At 38.5% G+C, this 20347-nt stretch overlaps 1 protein-coding gene across 3 annotated transcripts in view; it reads right to left on the minus strand.

Moving 5' to 3' along the window:
- The window catches only part of MYO18B (myosin XVIIIB), a 2352406-nt gene that overhangs the window by 271594 nt on the left and 2060465 nt on the right, over positions 1-20347 (minus strand). For all 3 annotated transcript variants that reach the window (XM_044068483.1, XM_044068482.1, XM_044068484.1), the window contains one exon: positions 361-534. In XM_044068483.1, the coding sequence (XP_043924418.1) occupies positions 361-534 (174 nt within the window). The remainder of the gene's footprint in view (positions 1-360; positions 535-20347) is intronic.

Raw genomic sequence — 20347 nt, forward strand, 5'->3', positions numbered from 1 at the left:
ATATACACAGGCAAGCAAACACATATATATTTTTGCCAGTTTGAAGTAATTCAGATATCGATACAGTGGGCTACATCCTTTTTGGTTTGTTTACATGAATTATGCCATACAGCAGGCATACATCGTGAGAATTTTAGTATCAAATTCCATCAAGACATGCATTTTTATGGAGTAGCTATGGGCTAATCCTGTAAAAAGTACACTAAGTAGTATTACAGAATAATTTATATTAACATAAATATGGTCTAACATAAGGTGATGCAAAAATGTTCATTATGAAGAACTGTGCATTAAGCTTCTTATGGTTAAAAAAAAATCTTGACATGCAGCATATGGATATACAAAGGCTTAGTGATGTACCTGAAGCTGTGGACACTCAAGTTACTTGTGGCTGATTGTCTTGAGTGACTTCCTGCAATGCTGCTTCCAGCGATACTGCCTCCAGAAGGTGATCTCAGACCTAGAGACACGCTTACCCATGATCTTGTGCCATCTTCATCACTTACAAATGATCCCAAGCTCGACTGGTTATCCCTGTTTAAAATAAAAAAAAAAAAACACAGAAACAGATTAATGGACTATTGTAAGAAGTTCTGCAGTCACTCAGTATTCTGACTGAAATTTGTATTGTTTATCCTCTGAATAGTATAAAGTAATGTAATCAGATATACTGTAATATACAGGAAAAAGATGACCTGTCTGGCATATTTTACCAAATTAGTGCAGGTAGGTGGACAGAGAAGGAGAGCTCTTGTATACAACAAGGGTGGCCTAAGTTTGCTTAGTGAGTTGGATAACAGTGGATCCCTGCTGAGAAGTCCATTCAAGGCAAAGTGACTGAGAGATCATTGCTAGCTGACCTTCTCAGAGAATGGTGTGGGTTTCTCATTGTGTTGCAGTCTGGTTTGCCACTGCATTTCTGGCACATAAGTGATAGAGGGAATGCACAGACAAACCATATGTAGTTTGTAGTGGTCACATGGAAGAATAAACAACACTGATGTCATTACATGCTCCACACGGGTAGAATAAAATAGTTGACATAGGTAGAAAAGCTTCCATATCATTCTGAGGAGGAGACCCAAGACATGGCTTATTTGCAGGAGGCAACAAGAAAAAAAAAGTCCATTATAGTCTTGTTAGAATTTGTGTACTTTTAATAGAGACAAACACAAACTTATGCAAAAAAAAAAAAGATTCTTCATCTGTTCTGCTTTAATATGCAACATGTTAAAACTATGTATGAGGTGTGTCATTTATGGACATCAAAGTATTTTCAGTTCTAGATCCCTGTTATACAAAATTAATTTGATTTCTGTGTGCATTCTTTATTGTCTAGCAGAGCCATAAATGTCTCATGTGGCAGCTGGTTCCACTTCCCAATCTGGTACCACTCAAACCAAACAAAAAGGGTCCTTCTCAGATCTTTCACTCCTCCTTCTCTAAGGAGAGTACCAGGTCCTAAAGCCTTATGCCCTCATGCTGTACATGGGAGGGAAAAAAGGTTGCTTGTCTGATTTGGCACTCCTTCCTTCTATGGAGGTCTGCTAGGTCCTAACTGATTCATGTTTTACTATTCTGAGGGAAAAGTATTAAAAAAAATAAGAAAAAAAAAGACACAGATTTGCTGATCGTAGCACCCAAGGCCTTGTGGCTAGAAAGGCTGCATCCTTCGTCCCACCCTAGCTACAGTTCTGTTGCCTAGCATGTCATTCTCATGCTCGGCACTGTTCATATCCTAAACAAAACTACCTGTAATCAAATGTGACATTTTAATGTCAGAGTAAATGAGTGTCATTCAGGAAGTGTCTCCACAGAGCAAAACTGAAGAAAATGATGAAGCATCTAAAAGCAGAATCTTTTGCACTTCCTTGAAATATACATTAACTAACAGGTTTTTGCTGAATACAACAGGAGGTAAAGTAACTTGTTAAACTTTCCCCAAAACATGACTGTAATTCTGAGACCTAAGATGTGACTATAGATATGGGGCACTGCCTTAAGCAGTCTGTTCTTTTATGTAGCTTCTGATCCTGGCTACTGACAATTTATATTCACACAGGGTACAAGCCTTTTGGTACCACACATTTCTGATGATTTTGTGCCTGCTGCATCAGTTTCAGAAACACATCTCTCTATCTACAAAACTTCAGCAGGAATTTATTTCAATGTGTGGTACTAAGGATTGTGATCAGGTTACTGATAAAAAAGTATTTGTAATACCTGTAGATTGCTGATTATGGTCCAAGACTAAAAAAAATAAATAAATAACCTCATTATAGCAAGGTTCGCACATAAGAACCTTATCAGATACTGTTATTGTCTTTGTCTTGACTTTTTATGTTGTTGTAATTTGTGGAGCTTTTCTCTCCAGGCCTCCACTGAAAATGAACATATATCCAGCTGGACTAGCCCGGTCAACAAATGTAAAATAAAATAAAATAAATAAAAATGAAAGGCTTGCTTTAGCACGGTTCTTAAATGTGACCATCACTGTTATATCTAAGTGGACCTTGCATTCCCAGACACACTGTCACTGTTATATCTAAGTGGGCCTTGCATTCCCAGACACACTGCATTCATCATAGAACTGCATATGAAAGCTTGAATGCCTACATCCCACCTTGAGCTGCCACAAACTTGGCAAACAGAAGTAAAGTGCACCCAATTGTCTTAGATTATGCCAAACGCACCTAACTATATTGTATAATTTTTCTCTGCCCTTTGCAAATTTTGTGATTTCCAGGTAAATTATTCAAGAATATATTCATTAACTTAATACCTGCCTATAGATTTTCAGACTTCTTATTCTTTATAAAATGCAAGTTAACACAAACCCTTTTAGTAAAAAATGGGATTTCAGGGTTTTGTCCCTCAATATTTGTTGCCTTAGCCCTAACTCTTAAGTACCAATGTTGAAACATTACCAGTATAGTTCTAATCAGCCAACAGATTTAAACACTATGAATGTGTGTGTGTGTGTGTGTGTGTGTGTGTGTGTGTGTGTGTGTGTGTGTGTGTGTGTGTGTGTGTGTGTGTGTGTGTAGTGGTAAGCTAGAACAGATAAAATTATTTTTGTATTATAAGTTATGACTGGCTCTTTGACTAGAACTGCTGTTTTTGACATGGAATAAGGACATTTACCACTTGAGATAAATTTCTTCAGTCCATTAATTGAGGACATAACATAGAGGATTATGATCAGATCTCTGATCCTAACCATGTTGTTTGTTTAAAATATGGGTGCCAAGAACTTCACCTTGAGTGTGAGGTTTGAGAGGTAAAAATAAAAATGGCATCCTTGTCAAGAGCGCATAACTACTTTGGTATGATTGGATGGACCTGATCATAATTCTTTGTACTACATAGACCTTTAGCTGATGTACTACTAGTTACAGAAAAAAAAAACATGGGAATGTAAAATGTTTTTTGGTTTTGAAAGCCATTAAACATTTGTTTTGTACTTCTGAGGGACTAACAACTTTAAAAGTTGTTATAATACTTCTATTTTGGCTTTTCTTCTATGTGTAGCAATAAAAAGCATTTTGCAGATTTTAAAAGCCATTTTAGATTCTTGGCACTGTTGTGGAGGTTACTGTATGTGCTCTCGGTCAAGACTGGAACATAAAATCTGTAACTGTGTACAACAAAACTTATTATGCATCTCTTTGATGACAGACAGATGCACAATAATAGTATTTTTTGTTTTGGTGAGTAATCAGCATGCTCTGTGCATTTACACCTTAGCTGTCATCAAAGACCCAGTCATAATCTTCTTTGCGATCTTTTGGAGAAAAGGATTTAATGAAATTCACATCCAGAGCAAAGCATTACTGTGAATGTCTGGAAATTTATTTCATGGAATATAACAAACTCGGGTAATAATCAGTGACCCAATCATAACTGTTTGTAGTGAATGGACAATACAAGTTTATGAGTATGAGTTTCTCAAAAGAAGACTTTACACAGAGACTGCCTGCCTTTTCACTGTCAGAACTGTTTTATCCAGAGAAGGATAAGGTTTGTTATTGACAGCAGAGAGAGCAGCAAGCGATTTCAGCTTAACTGCACTAAAGGTAAAGCTGTCTATATCTACATAATCTGAAAAAAAAAATCCTAAAATGATGCAGTAGCAAATTTCTTCTTTATGTTATATCTGAAAAAGAATGATGTGCTAATTGTTTTATTTTATTTATTTATTGACATTTGATTAGCTGAAAAGTCTGACTGGGTAGAAGCCCAGACAATAATTTTACAAATTTCAAAAATAAAACAAAGACATCTGCAGTTTAAATAATTATAATAAATTAGTGATAATATAAAACATTGGTTAAGAATCAATACAAGGTATATGATAATCATTTAATATTTATTGACAATTGAGACAGCTTGTAGAAAAATTAAAAGGCAAGTTAGTCTAATACAAATAGGAATTGTAATATGTGGTGAAGGAAAAATAGGTTTATGGTATATTTAGAGAAAAAGTCAGGGGAGAAAATTAGGTATTAGCAGTAAGGAAGTAAAGGGAGAAGAGACAGTAAGGAGGTATGAGGAATAAAAGGGTACTTGTTTACATTCAGGGATATTGTTAATCCGGATCTTGAGCAAGAACAGAGACAGATTTCAGCTAGGAAGCCTTTCTGAATGGTTTTGAAAGATGGGAAGGAGGGTACAGACCCAATGGATACAAGTAAAGAGGCCCAGGCCTTAGAAACCTTGTATAAGTACAGACAATGCAGAGTATGTTTGCTAGGTTTGTAGAGAGACAGGAATTTTTGGTCACTGGATAGTAATGACCAACTGGGAACATAATTGCGTAGACTGCTTAGTGCTGGACAGGCAAATGGATGCAGGATAATTTTAGAGGTAGTAAGAAGCTGTGTCCATGTTTGTTGATGTGGTAGTTCTAACCAATTTAGACTTTTCAGTGGTATACAGGAGTGGGTTCTGAAAAGAGTATGTGCTACAAATTTAGTAACTTTGTTGTAGCATTGTTCACGTTTTAATTTTGTAATGCCTGGAGGTTAGTAAGGAGGGGAGCACCATAAAAAGAGTGGAGAGGAGATATCTAATGACAAATGTGGTTTTAGTTGTGTCGGTAAGAAAGCTTTCGGCTTTGTAAAGCATTCCTAGTTTTTGACAAATTTTTCTTATGCAATTTTGTATATGCAAGTCAAATGTAAGATTATCATACAATATTACCCCTAATAGTTTGTTATGAGAAGTGATTTCAATAGTTGCATTATCAAGAGAGAGGACATCTAATGTTGTTTTTTTCATGAGAGAGGGATTTGAGGAAAAAAAGTTGTAGTTTGGTCATTTTAGGGTTGAGCATGAGTTGTGAGTTACAAAGGCATGTTTTAATGGCTGTTAAAGCTTCCTGAGTAATTTTTTGAGGTGTATCATGTTGTCAGATGTGCAAATGAGAGTGGAATGAACTGTGTACTGTATTAGGCTGGCCTATGATGTGGAAGTATAGAGGATGTCAGTGAAAATGTTAAAGAGGAGGGGACCAAGGATAAAGCTTTGTGGTATACCAGTGGTGACTAGGAGGTAAGGAGAGAGCAAGGAGTGCCATTTTGCTGACTGATGCCTATTGGACAGATAGATTTTGAACCACTGAAGGGTGGGCTGAGAGAGACTAGTGATGACATTTGAAGTAGAATTTGCTGTGACAAACTGTGTCAAAGGTTTAGACAAGTCTAGAAATAAGAAAGAGACTACTTTGCCATTACCTCTAGCTTTATTGACAGTATTTATATAGGTTAGGAGGGCAGTGTAATACTATGGGAAGGACGGAAGCCATATTGTATAGGGGGTAGGAGTTCTTCCAGCAGGAGATAGTCTAGCAATTGTTTTTGAATACATTTTCAAGCATTTTGGCAAGGAGAGATACAGGCCCAGAATCAGGTCTCTGATAACCAAGAATCTCAAAGCTGTGTCTTGTTACTGCAAACCTATATAACATTTTGCTGGTGGTTGTACATTTCTAGTCAAAACAGCAGTGAGAGACTAACATCCCTGGTGACTGCAAGACAGGGTGCTAAAAATTATGGATGGTGGTGGTATAGCTCCTGGTCTGAACCCCCAGGAGCTTGTGCCCTTTTTTCACATGGTGATAGTCATATACAGCCTAAAGGAAAGAAGTAAATCCCCTTCCCAATCAGATTTTATGGTACTTTCCCTTTTATATTATATATGCATTTAATAACAGACTCCACAAATATAGCACGTAAATAAAGTATATACACATTCAACAATCACAGTGTAAGTATGGAAATCATACTGTATAATATGTGCAGTACATTTTTATCAACGCAAAACAAACTTAAAATAAATTGATCATTTAGAAAACCAAAGCATCTACTGAGTTAAACTCCTGCATGCAAGCATCAACCAATGTGGCTGCTTCTAGTACCACCTGATTCATAGCTGCTGAACCTTGCTATATTGATATTCTTATGTGTGACCCTCACTAGAACAAGGCTGCTTAGCATGATTAAGACATTAGCATCTCACCATAACAAAAAAAAACAAACAAAACATTAAGTCATTTTCAGAATGTAAGAAAGATTCTCTGTGTGTTATAAATGCTTTCTCGCATACTGAATGAATGGATGAATAAATAAATGAATAAGTGAAGAAAGGGGGAAATGATCAGTACTGGAGTATACAAAATGTCAGTCTGTGGAAGTCTTGAATATTATCAACAGTGCCATTCAAACTGGACTCTTATTATTAGCAGTGTCATTGAAATACTGTTCAGGTATTAGGAATCAGGAAGATGAAGTAATCAACAGCTTCAGACATTGGCTGAAATGGTGTAATAGAACAAGATGAGTAGCTCACTATGGATTAATTTCAAATACAGTAAAACATTTGCAGTGGTACAGCAATAGCATTGCTGCCTCACAGCAAGAGGTTCTCCTGTTCGATTCTCGGCTGGAGTGCCTTCTGTGTGGAGTCTGCATTTCCTTCCCGCGGTCGAGTGGCTTCCAAAAAACATGCGTAAATGGGTGTGCCTTTGCTGAAGGTTGGGCGTCGGGCTGACAACTCGGCACTGTAAAAATCTACTGCCAATCATTAGCAGACAAAAGTTCAGCTGTGGCGACCCCTAACCTGGAAAAGACAAACAAACAGTAAAACATTTGTCATAAACAAAACATGTTCGCATTACTTCTCACTTCTCAGAAAAAGGACATATAATTTGGATGTAATGAACCAGAAAAATTGACTGGAAGCTTCTAGAAATGTTTCTATTTGAATTAGTTGTACTCTAAACATAGTTGGCTTACACTGAAAACCTTGAAACTGGATTGGTCGACTGGCAAATGGTTGACTTACAGTTTTGAAATTGGCAGAATGTCGAACCCAAATCAATCGACTACACTACAGTGAATGGATAGTGCAATTCGAGCATTTGGGTGTGACCTTGTGCGGTTCAGTGAGGAACAGGGAATTAGCCCATTTCCTCACTGAAGTTCAATCTCGGAGTTGGTATATTTAGTGTGCAGGGGTTGTGGGGTGCAGGGGCCCCCCCTGTAAAACAGTAGAATTAACATACCATTGACTGTACAGTTTAACAGTACGTTAATATGCATAGCAGGAGATGAGTGATGTCACCTCCTTCTATGACAAACCCTGGTTGCCGATGTATTAATTTTCAGTTTGGTTTACTTTTTGGCATTCCAAATTCCACATTTAGAGTTGACATTTTAAATGGTTGACCAAAGCGGATTTGAAACGGCAACAGTAAACCATGTAGTCTTACAGCACACAATTTATGGGGTGATATACCTACTAAGGACCTAGGACTAGAAGACTGTTACATAACTGATGTATTCCTGGATGATTTCTGCAATACCATCTTTTGAAAACTGCATTGGATGTTTTACATTTATGCTATGGACGTATCTGTGTCATTAGTTGCTGTGGGTCTAATTTCCTTTCATAATGTAAGAGAAGATAGGAGGCCCAATCAGAATAATGTCATTATTATCACTGTGATGACATTATAAGATGTATAAAATAGAAGGCCCACAGGCTGAACAGCATATATTACAAGATAAAACTATGATACAGGTTTGGTGTGTTCCCAACACAGTTGAAAAGCAAGTACAGAGAGCATAATCTTATTTATGACTTGATGGGATTTTAAAAGCAATTTATACCTGCCAGAATATTATGGATATAGAAAATGAGTAAATCAGTCCCCATCTCTTTGGGGAATTGCACACCTACATGATGACGTTAGTAAAAATTAATGTGTGTTACATCTTGGAGCCATCAGCATGAATTTAGGCCTTATTTCAAGGACTGAAACATTATAGTCACAGCTCAATTCCCTGGAAAGCTTCCTCACCATTTATGATATAATCAGATGTCTGCAATCTCCCACATCTCAGATATTCTAGTGGCTGTGGTTCTCATCTGAAACTATAGACTATGTTAAGTTTAATAAGGCAGCTGATACCGAGTTTAACCTCAAATATCTTTTTTGTTTCTATTGTTGTGATTTCCTTCATATAATACAATTTCATTGTGATTGCAAACGTAGGTGAAAAAAATAAATATTCAACAATAGTAGTACCTGAACTGGAAACTAATATAATCAGCAGTCTCCCATAATGCTGCACCACGCTGTGCAGTTTGTCAGCAAATTAGGATATTCTAAAAAGAAAAATGCTGCGAAGCTTTAGACTGCTTGTAAAGTTCTGCATTTCTATTTTAATATACCATTTAAAAAGAAATGTGTTGACCACAACTGCATCTATGGCCTCTGTATTTTCATCTTGCTTAAAATATTGGGCAAACAGAAAGAATGGCATTCTCTGACAATTAAAATAAAAAAAAATAAACAGTTTATATTCATAATTCCCATTTTCTACTAGCACACAGTTAAACATGAAAAAAATGCATGCAATTTTTAACCCTTTTTGTTTGCATTCCAAGATTTCCATCTATCTTTTCCTGCATATCAGTGAAATTGTTAACATTTAAATTACTCTTGATGAAACTGAGCAATGGATTTTACAAAAGTAGTCATTGTTGTGTGGCTACACCTACTCTTTCTACAGTTAAACTTTTAGAGGAATGTTCTGCCATGTTTCTTGTGGTATCAGATCATGACAGGTTATATTCATGAAGGGACTAAAAGGTTACAGATTACATAATGGCTCTCACAAAAGGTGTCCATGGTGTATCCCTGTATTTGCCTCAATCTTCATTGGATGTTTTCAGTCTTATGCAGCTTCTGCCAGCTTGTAAGAATAATGCTTTATGCTCATGTGAATTTTATGGCAGGGCTACCCGACATAATTCTGCAGAATTTGATGCAGTCTGATCGTATCACTGAGTGTTTTTTGTTGCTTTTAATTCTATCATTCTATGCCAGCTTGCTGCAACGGTACTTACTTAAGTGAGAAAAAAGAAACTTGAGTGGGAAGTTCGTAGTCTTGCCATTTACTAGCGCATAGTGGTATTCTATGAATAGTGGAACTACCTGGCTATGTAAATGCAGTCAGAGCATGTGATTACTACGGAAACACACAGCAGTTTTCATAAACACTCTTCCTCGTGGCAAAATCATAAAGTACTTAAGGCATAACCTTTAGCGGAAGAGTTACTACAAGGATAAAACATCTTAGAGGAAAGTGTATTACTCTGATTCATAGAGATACATGTAAAAGGGCCTCATTTGCATACAAAACACATAAAGGAGACCTCATTTACATACAAAACACATAAAGGGCCTTGAACTTATATGAGTAATGTATAACAGCACCATGGTTAAGTGGGTTTACGCAGACTTCAAAGTACTGGAAATGAGTATGAAACAGTTTAAAATGTGGTAAAAACAATTTAATTTGGTGTCATTCAGTGCTTATGCCTACGTGGACAAACTACTGAAAGGATCACTGGGGAAATGGTGTCATTTACTGCTGTACATGCATGACTAAACTGCTGAAGGTATTGCAATGGAAATGGTGTCATTTACTGCTTGCACATACATTCCTAAACTACTGAAGGTATAGAGGTGGAAATAGTGTCATTTGCTGTTTGTGCATACACGGCTGGAGCAAGTTTGTGGATTGCAAATTAGGTATCAGATGCACAGCAATGCGTTTAACAATGCATGTACATACAGCATGGGTATTGGACTACAAATCACAAGAGAACTTTATTAGCATATGCTGCATTACACAATCTGTCATTTACATCATATACTCACTGCACTTTAATGTAAATGACCTCTATAAATCACACTGTAGCTATGCTGACTCGCAAACACTATGGATACCCCTACCATCTTCACATAATGACTATGGATATTACCCTGACACTTTAGATATGTTGAAAATATGCCTTAATAACATTAAGTACTATACAAAATATAGAGCTGGATTCATAAATGAACCATGATGTATACATGGTCATGTAAATATTGCAGTACATTTTTGTATTTATCAAGCATGCTTCCGTGGTGCTACAGGGTCCGGCAACCAGAAGACATGCATCACCACAAAGGGCTGCCTCCATGGCCAGGTTGAATGCTAATGAGGCAGCCCAGGGGGAGAAGCATATGCTAATTAGTCATGTGCTCTCACCCTGACAGCTACCCCTGGAAGCTATTTATGCAGCCAAGACATTCAAAAAAGCACTTGACTATGTAAATCAGTATGGCCATCTCCACCATGTCACAGCAGTGAACACAGCCAAAAGGTTGTGTTCATCCACTGAACATGAGCATGGTGGGGGGTCACTAGAAACCCAAGCTTACTGTAAAAGTGACATAATGACACTAGCATCAAAATGAAGATTGGGCAGTGGGGGAACTACTGGACCCCCATGGAGAAAGTTTAAAAGTGCCAAACTGGCAACAACATTACTACAGGGATGAGGGGGGGCACAGACTGTACAGTGCCAAACTGGCACCACAGTTACTCCAGGGAATAGTGACATACAGACTGTACAGTGCCAAACTGAACTGGCACCATTGTTACTACACAGAATGGGGAAATACAGACAGTAAAGTGCCAAAGTGGCACTGCTGTTACTATAGAGAATGGGGGAACAGACTGTACAGTGCCAAAGTGGCAACACGGTTACAACAGGGAATGAGGGTTGCAGACTATACAGTGCCAAACTGGTACCAAGATTACTGCAGGGAATGGGGGATACAGACTGTACATTGCCAAACTGGCACCACTGTTACTACAGGGAATGGGGTGACAAAGACTGTACAGTGCCAAACTGGTACCAACATGACTACAAGGAATGGGCAGATAAAGACTGTACAGTTCTAAACTGGCACCACTGTTACTACATGGAATGGGGGGATACAGACAGTACACTGCCAAAGTGGCACCATTGTTACTACAGGGAATGGGGGGAATACAGACTGTACAGAGCCAAAACAGCACCACTGTTACTACAGGGAATGGGGGGATACAGACAGTACACTGCCAAACTGGCACCACTGTTACTACAGGGAATGGGGGGACACAGACTGTACAGTGCGAACCTGGCACCTACATTATGGCATGTAATGGGGGCATACAGACTGTACAGTGCCAAATTGGCACCGATATTACTACAAGGAATGGGCAGACACAGACTGCACAATGCCAAACTGATACCACTGTTACTACAGGGAATGGGGGGATACAAACAGTACACTGCCAAACTGGCACCACTGTTACTACAGGGAATGGGGGGACACAGACTGTACAGACTGTACAGTGCGTACCTGGCACCTACATTATGGCATGGAATGGGGACATACAGACTGTACAGTGCCAAATTGGCACCAATATTACTACAAGGAATGGGCAGACACAGACTGCACAATGCCAAACTGATACCACTGTTACTACAGGGAATGGGGGGATACAGACAGTACACTGCCAAACTGGCACCATTGTTACTACAGGGAATGGGGGGAATACAGACTGTACAGAGCCAAAACAGCACCACTGTTACTACAGGGAATGGGGGGATACAGACAGTACACTGCCAAACTGGCACCATTGTTACTACAGGGAATGGGGGGAATACAGACTGTACAGAGCCAAAACAGCACCACTGTTACTACAGGGAATGGGGGGATACAGACAGTACACTGCCAAACTGGCAGCATTGTTGCTACAGGGAATGGGGGGAAATACAGACTGTACAGAGCCAAAACAGCACTGCTGTTACTACAGGGAATGGGGGGAATACAGACTGTACAGAGCCAAAACAGCACTGCTGTTACTACAGGGAATGGGGGGAATACAGACTGTACAGAGCCAAAACAGCACTGCTGTTACTACAGGGAATGGGGGGAATACAGACTGTACAGAGCCAAAACAGCACCACTGTTACTACAGGGAATGGGGGGATACAGACTGTACAGAGCCAAAACAGCACCACTGTTACTACAGGGAATGGGGTGACAAAGACTGTACAGTGCCAAACTGGTACTAACATGACTACAAGGAATGGGCAGATAAAGTCTGTACAGTTCTAAACTGGCACCACTGTTACTACAGGGAATGGGGGGATACAGACTGTACAGTGCGAACCTGGCACCTACATTATGGCATGGAATGGGGGAATTCAGACTGTACAGTGCAAAACTGGCACCAATATTACTACAAGGAATGGGCAGACACAGACTGCACAATGCCAAACTGATACCACTGTTACTACAGGGAATGGGGGGATACAGACAGTACACTGCCAAACTGGCACCACTGTTACTACAGGGAATGGGGGGATACAGACTGTACAGTGCGAACCTGGCACCTACATTATGGCATGGAATGGGGGAATACAGACTGCACAGTGCAAAACTGGCACCAATATTACTACAAGGAATGGGCAGACACAGACTGCACAATGCCAAACTGATACCACTGTTACTACAGGGAATGGGGGGATACAGAATGCATAATGGAAAACTGGCAACAAAATTACTACAGGGAAGGGAATGTACAAACTATACAGTGCCAAACTGGCACCATTGTTATTACAGGGGATGGGGGATACACAGTGCCAAACTGGTACCAACATTACTACAGAGAATGGGGGAATACAGACTGCACAGTGTCATACTGGCACCATTGTTACTACAGGGATGGGAGGGATACACTAAACACCAGAGAACTGTGCCCCAAAAAAACAGAACCGCATGATGGTGATGGAAAGACACATCAGATACACTCCTGCATGCAATAATTGTATGGTACCAACCATAGTAAGAGAGTTGGGAGGACCAGAAGACCACCAAAGTAATACATTGTCATGATGGCTCGAACATTACTACTGGGGCTGGGAGTGGGGGGAAGCACTGGACAACAAAGATGAGTCTCCAAGGTGCCATAATGGCACTGACATTACTATGGAGAAGAGGGATACCAGGATACAGTAAATACCAGGAAATACTGATTAAGCCCTCTTAAATCATCTACAGCATGACAGGGATGAGGGTAAAGCACAGGACACCATAGCTTACACTCTTAAATTCTATAATAGGACTAACCACTAGATCACAAGGCTAACTCTTTAAAATGCCACAATGGTACCAACATCATAACAGGGATTGGAGGGTGGGGGATACACTACACCACTTGGGCCTAAGTCATACATGCCGTAATGGCACTAAAGTATTACAGAGATGGGGGGACTGTGGGATGGAAGGGATGGGTATATGGACTGCAGTGTGTGTGTGTGTGTGTGTGTGTGTGTGTGTGTGTGTGTGTGTGTGTGTGTGTGTGTGTGTGTGTGTGTGTGTATCTGTGTAGGTATGTGTGTGTATATACATGACTGTGTATGTGTGTGCGTGACAATGAAGAGAGGGGGTTCCACTGCCTACACAGGCAACAGGGTACTACCACAACATGCAGATCAGCCATGATATACACTGGATGGCAGTACCTCCAATTCAGAAATGATGCAAATTAACTGATAATGAGGCCTGATCTCATCACAGCTAGGATGTTCATGATCGCAAATGGGCACGTCACGCTAGAAGGGCCTTTCTACTGTGAGCCATATGGAAAGTTCAAGGGCCCTTAATGAATTCCCAGGCCAGTCTTTTGAAGTAAATGAAAACTGATCTTAATTGCTTTCTCCTATTCTCTGCATATCAGCTGGTTAGGTATACCAATGTTTTTTTTCCAGAATTAAGAGTTGGTTTTCACCAGACAAAGTATTCCCTTTACTTCAAACTTGTATAAGCTTTGTGTTAATATATTTAAGTGTAGTGTTGTGGTGGCAAATCCATCCTGCTGGAGTGTGCAAGTTGTTCTCCTGTACACAAAATCACATTTTTTCTACATCACATGTTGGACTGGTTTGTCCATTTTCTGCTATGTTTTCTGGTAATCCAACAGCATGTCTACTTTTTTCTTTCTTACAGCAGCTGTCTGACAAAGCGCATGCTGCACACATTTATATTAGCATCAGAGAATTTCAATTAGATACATATAATATTTAAAGTGTATTCCTTAATATGTCAGATTATTAGTATTCTGAGCTGAATATTATTAGAAACATCCACATTTTTTAGGTTCCTATGTATCATTGAATAATTATTCACACATTAGTAGTAGGAATGTTGTAGACTTAGTAGAGTGTTTTTAAAACCATGTCATTAAATGTGCTGTAATCTATATTTTCATTTACTTCATTCTGACAAATAAGTTTAGATAAAGGACTAATTACATAAAGAGATGACACACTTTGTCCCATTACTCACTTACAGATTTGCATTTTTGAAATACACGTTTTGCTATTAGTTTGCATTTCTTGCAGATTGCTACCTTTGCACACTTTACAGCGGTGCATACTTCACAAGCTCCCTATTGAAATGTCAACACTTGAAATACCGAGTGCCAACAAGTCAAAAAAATGACTAAAAACATAAGAGAAGAGCAAATCTTAAAAATCTCTCTTCTGCTTTAAACTACTTTTTGTGGGGTTTGGGGGAGCTCCCCTACACCCACACCCCAAGCTTATATATACTTACTCTGAGATCGCCATACATCAGAGAAAATGGAATATTATGGGAAAAAGTGTCTTGTATATGTATGTATATATATATATATATATATATATATATATATATATATATATCTATCTATATATATATATATATATATATATATATATATATATATAGGACACAAAAAATTGGCTGGTATTAGTGGAAATAAGGCAATTGTTCTCAGTCAACACTGGCAGATAGAACTGAGAGAAATGCCAATAATTCTGTTTCTTAGAATGAAAAGTCAATGGCTGTAGAATATATATAATTAGTTCAGTACCTTATACAAACAGAGCTGCTCCTAAACAGTGCCACTCTTATGCTGTTTCTTCAACTCCAAATACACTGAGGCAATGTCGGCTATCTCAGAGCCATGAATATACAGTACAAAAAACGGCCCTTGAACCCAAACAGTATTCACTTCTCTAGGTCCAGTTTTCCTTCGTAAATATGTGATAACTAAAGATCTTGAGCGTTTGCTGCCAAAAACGCCAAGACCTCAGCCAAGCAGTTAATATGTTGCCAGAGGATACATCAAACTGGCAACAAAGAGTACAGCCAAAAACGCCAATTCAGCATCACCAAAGCTCATCAGTCTCACAACTAACCAGGCTCCTGTTAATCCTTCTTCTGTACGGTACTGGGCGTTCACCGCTCTCAGTACGCAGATACCATAATATGTTAACAGAACAGTTCTTAAATAAAATGGTTAGTATTCATCTGGAAATCCTTCACAATTCCATTAAACGAGTAATTCCAAAGATGTGCTTAAATAAATTCCAATAGGACAGATAGAATAAAGTAAAAAACATTTATTGCGACATCACATAAAGCAGGCAAGCGCTTTCACTTAGCTTCCTCGGGCCGTTACAAATGCTAATTGATTGGCCCTTATATAACTTTAAGTTTCAAAAATAAGATACATGTCATTTCCTCTGATGTCATCCTGATTAATATACAATTAGTTCTTAATGTTGCATTTTGCTATACATATCATTGTATCGCTTTGGAAGCAATTCAAATCTGAATTGTTTCCTTATTACTTGTATTTTAAAACATAACTTTTAATAATAGAATAATAATCGCTTAAAAATTTTTTATTTAAAAATTCATGTTGCATTCAGTCTATGCATCTATTTCCTTTCATACATAAAACTATCTAATTAATGTCTTTCATGATCAAATGGAGTTTTTTATGTTTAAAGATGCCTCTGTCTACATCTATTTATAGGTATCTAAATTTTAGTACATACATACATTTTACGGCTAAGTTACATAGCTGAAATAAATAACCTAAGTAACCTAACCTCAGTCTATATTGTAATTTCCACTTCATAAATACTTAGTGGTTGTGTATGACAAAACAATATATATATATATATATATACAGATATATATATATATATATACATATATATATATATATATATATATATATATATATATATATATATATATATATATACATATATATATATATATATATATATATAGATATATATATATATATATATATATATATATATATATATATATATACATATATATATATATATATATATATATATATATATATATATAGATAGATATATATATATACATATATATATATATATAGATATATATCATCTCCAGTCTTTCTGACATTCAGTATCTGTATTTTGGGATTCTAACACATTCCAATATTTCCAATGGTTACCCTAGTTTACATTTAAATTTCAGTCAAGTTCACCTGGCATATTGTACGTGGGGTATGCTCATTCTAGATTCCACTACAGACAATTTCTTCATCTGCAGCTCTTCCACATTTTGTTACTGAGAAGGCTAGCTGTGGATCATGACAGTGCCAAAGCATGTCTGCAGGCAAAGTCTTTGACAAGGGATCGACACATCTCATAATCTTCGAATCCTAAACTATATCTTTTTGAAAAGCGGTAAGTTCCAATCTTGTTTTGGAATTAAAAGAAAATCATTTAAATGAAAAGATATGAACTCTAAATTCCAGCAGTAAAAGTACAGCCATTAAATTGAAAGCTCTAGACAGCTGCTTTAAATAATATTTGTTGCAGAGACGTGTTTTGTCTCTCAGCAAAGAAAGTATTCTGGAACCAAACACACTGCAGCTGATCCTCGGCCTAGTTTGATTTATATGTAAGTTTTCACTCAATGGAAGTCTGTTTTCTTGTTGTCATTCTTATTTCTCCCTTCCCCAGTTTCCTCCAGTACCCTCTGACAGTTAGTCCAGTGAGAATGGGGTGGTGAAATGCTTTGTTTTTGAAGCTGATTTAATGTTTTATTAGACATTGAATCAGTGCTGGAAATAAATAAACTGATTTTTTTGGTCAGGAAAAAAGATAAAGGATTAGAGAAGGAAAATGGGTGTCGGTCTGTGCTTGTGTGTGTGTATGTGTGTGTGTGTGTGTGTGTGTGTGTGTGTGTGTGTGTGTGTGTGTGTGTGTGTGCGTGCGTGCATGTGTGCGTGTGCTGGCAAAGTCTCCTTTTTCCCAAATGCTTTGCCTAATCTCTATTTTCATTAAATATTAACAGAAATCCGGTATTTGGAATCAGTCATCCTCTTTAAGGGAGCTTCAAATGCTACTAATCTTAACTGTGGCAGGCATTGCATCAGAACCAGGGCCTCTTGGCCTCTTAATCCTAACACTACTTAATATCTTCATATCAATGCAGGGCGAGGCATAACATTTTCACTTATGAATGTTCTTTCATCTTTCTTCCTTTTCCACTAGCCATTTTAGTACCAAATCAACTCTTTCTCCACTTGTCATACTCTACCTACCTGTTAATAACAAATGGCTACTAGACATGTAACCCCTTGAAACTACTGCATGATAGTTCCCCTCTCATTATTAGCAATAATAACATAGCGCAGCTGAAATCTATGATCTCCCTCTATTTTGTACACACTCCCTTTTTATTCTTCCTCCACTTTGTATGGATTGTTCTCCCTTCCCCACTTTCTTTTTTCCTTTTTTCTCTCTTTTTTTTTTCATCTACCCCTCTGTCCCCTAACTCTCTTTCATTTCCAATCCCATTTGTATGTGCATTCTGTAAACTTTGTTCAGGCTAGTATCATGGAGCATAATTAACAAGTTAAATACGCTGCTATCCTCCAAAAAAAGAAAGCCAATCTGGTGGTCCCCTGCCATAAACAAACTCTACAACAGAATAATAAACTGTTGCAAAAAAGAGTAAAATCCCATGATTGGAGGAACTCCCTGGTCACCCTCAGTAAGAAGCTGAGATCCCTCATAAAATCCTCAAAAGCTAGTTACGAAAACAAAATCGCCACTGATTCTAAGGACAACCACAAAGCATTCTATAGCTATATCAAGAATCTCAATGGCAACACTCAGATCTGCTCTGAGTTACAACACAATGACACTAAATATACAGAGCCAAATGATATTGCCAACATCCTGGCAGATAGGTTCAGTGCTAACTTTACCCCCCTCTCACCCCGTGAAGAATGCAAAGTTCCTGTAATGAAGGCTGCACAGGAAAAAAACGCACTCTCCAAAGCCAAGAGCACAGCTTCCATGGGACCTGACAACATCCCAGGCTGCGTTCTACACAAACTACAGAATGAACTGGCACCCCACCTAAGTACTATGTTCAATCATAGCCTCACCTCAGGCTTTGTGCCCATTGAATGGCACACAGCGACGGTTATCCCACTCCACAAAGGGAGAGCCACAACGGACCCCGGGAACTACCACCCCATTAGCCTGATGAGCCTGGTCTGCAAGGCCATGGAATGTATCGTCATGAAACTTATAAACAAAAATATTGGTAATCTCCAAACTCTTGAACCCACCCAGTTTTGGTTTGTAAAAGGCAGATCATGTCTCTTAAACCTGACAGACTTCTTTGAAGCAGTCACCAAAGACGTAGACGAGGGTGAGATGGTTCACGCAGCCTATCTAGATCTCGCCAAGGCTTTCGACACCATCCCCCACTCTGGAATTATAGATAAACTCACTAAACTTGGTATAACTCCCTATGTCACAAGATGGGTTGCCAACTGGCTCACTGACAGAACCCACACTGTGAAAGTCGCAGACTCCAAATCCGACTTCAGACCAGTGACAAGTGGTGTACCACAGAGTTCAGTCCTGGGTCCTCTCCTATTTGGTATGTACTTCTCTGAAGGTCTTTGGCTAATTAAGTTCGCAGATGACTGCAAACTAGGAGCCATAATCGAAACTCCTAACAATGTGGACATCCTACAAAAAGGCCTCACTGAGACAGATGCCTGGTGTCAAAGCCATGGCCTCAAGCTCAATGCCAAAAAGTGCATTGTCATCCGCTTTGGTAAAATCTCTGTACCCATGAACTACCACATAGGCAGTAGTCTACTTAACACCGAAAGTATGATAAGAGACCTTGGGACACAGGTGGACAGTAGTCTCTCCTTTAATAATCACATCGCCACAGTAGTCAGTAAATCCTTCTACATTACACACCTCATCACAAAAGGTTTCTCATCCAGGAAAAAAGAGGTAATTGTTCCCCTCTACTCGTCACTCATTAGACCCATTATTGAGTACAGTGCCCCTTTTGGTATGTACCTCACAAGACATCTACAACAACTGTAAAGGCTGCAGAAATACCTCACAAAGAGGATTACCGGCCTCAAACAGATGCCCTACTCAGACAGTCTCAAAAAACTCCAGCTTTACTCTGTTGCATATCTCCTACTCAGAGGCAATCTCTGCCTAACATGCAAAGCTATGTCAAACCCAGAGCTGTTGGACATGCTCCACTTAAAGAAATCCCAATCCCTTCAAGCTACATGCTCTAGGGACCCAAACTTTGTCACCACAATAAACAGAACATGCTGCAGGGATAGATTCCTGTCCCAGAGACTTTCCATACTCTTGAACAAACTACCTATCTATATCAAACAAAGCTCCTCATTAGTACTCTTCAAGGAAAATCTTGATGATTGGATGGGAAATAGGAAATTCACCCCGGGGATCACTTTTGTGGCTCTGCTCGACTGTGGCACAGGAAAATAATTTTCTTGGGTGGCAAAAGCCAGGGTACCATTTTGGCTAGGCTTATATAGGCCCTAGGGCCTATAGCCTAGTACCTACCTATGAACCTATAAAATTCCTTACATTATGGAATGAAAGTGCTTAACTTGTTGATCAAACTCCGTGATACGAGCCCATTTTTTGTTTCTTTGTTTTTTTTTTTCTTTTGGATTTTTTGGTAAATTTGTTTTTGGATTTTTTTTTTTAGTTCCTGGTAAATACTTTGTTCTTTGTATGTTATTCTCACCATAAAATCATT

Source organism: Protopterus annectens, chromosome 4.part0 (assembly GCF_019279795.1).
Source record: "Protopterus annectens isolate FY-2018-M chromosome 4.part0, PAN1.0, whole genome shotgun sequence".
Classification (NCBI taxonomy): Eukaryota; Metazoa; Chordata; order Ceratodontiformes; family Protopteridae; genus Protopterus; species Protopterus annectens.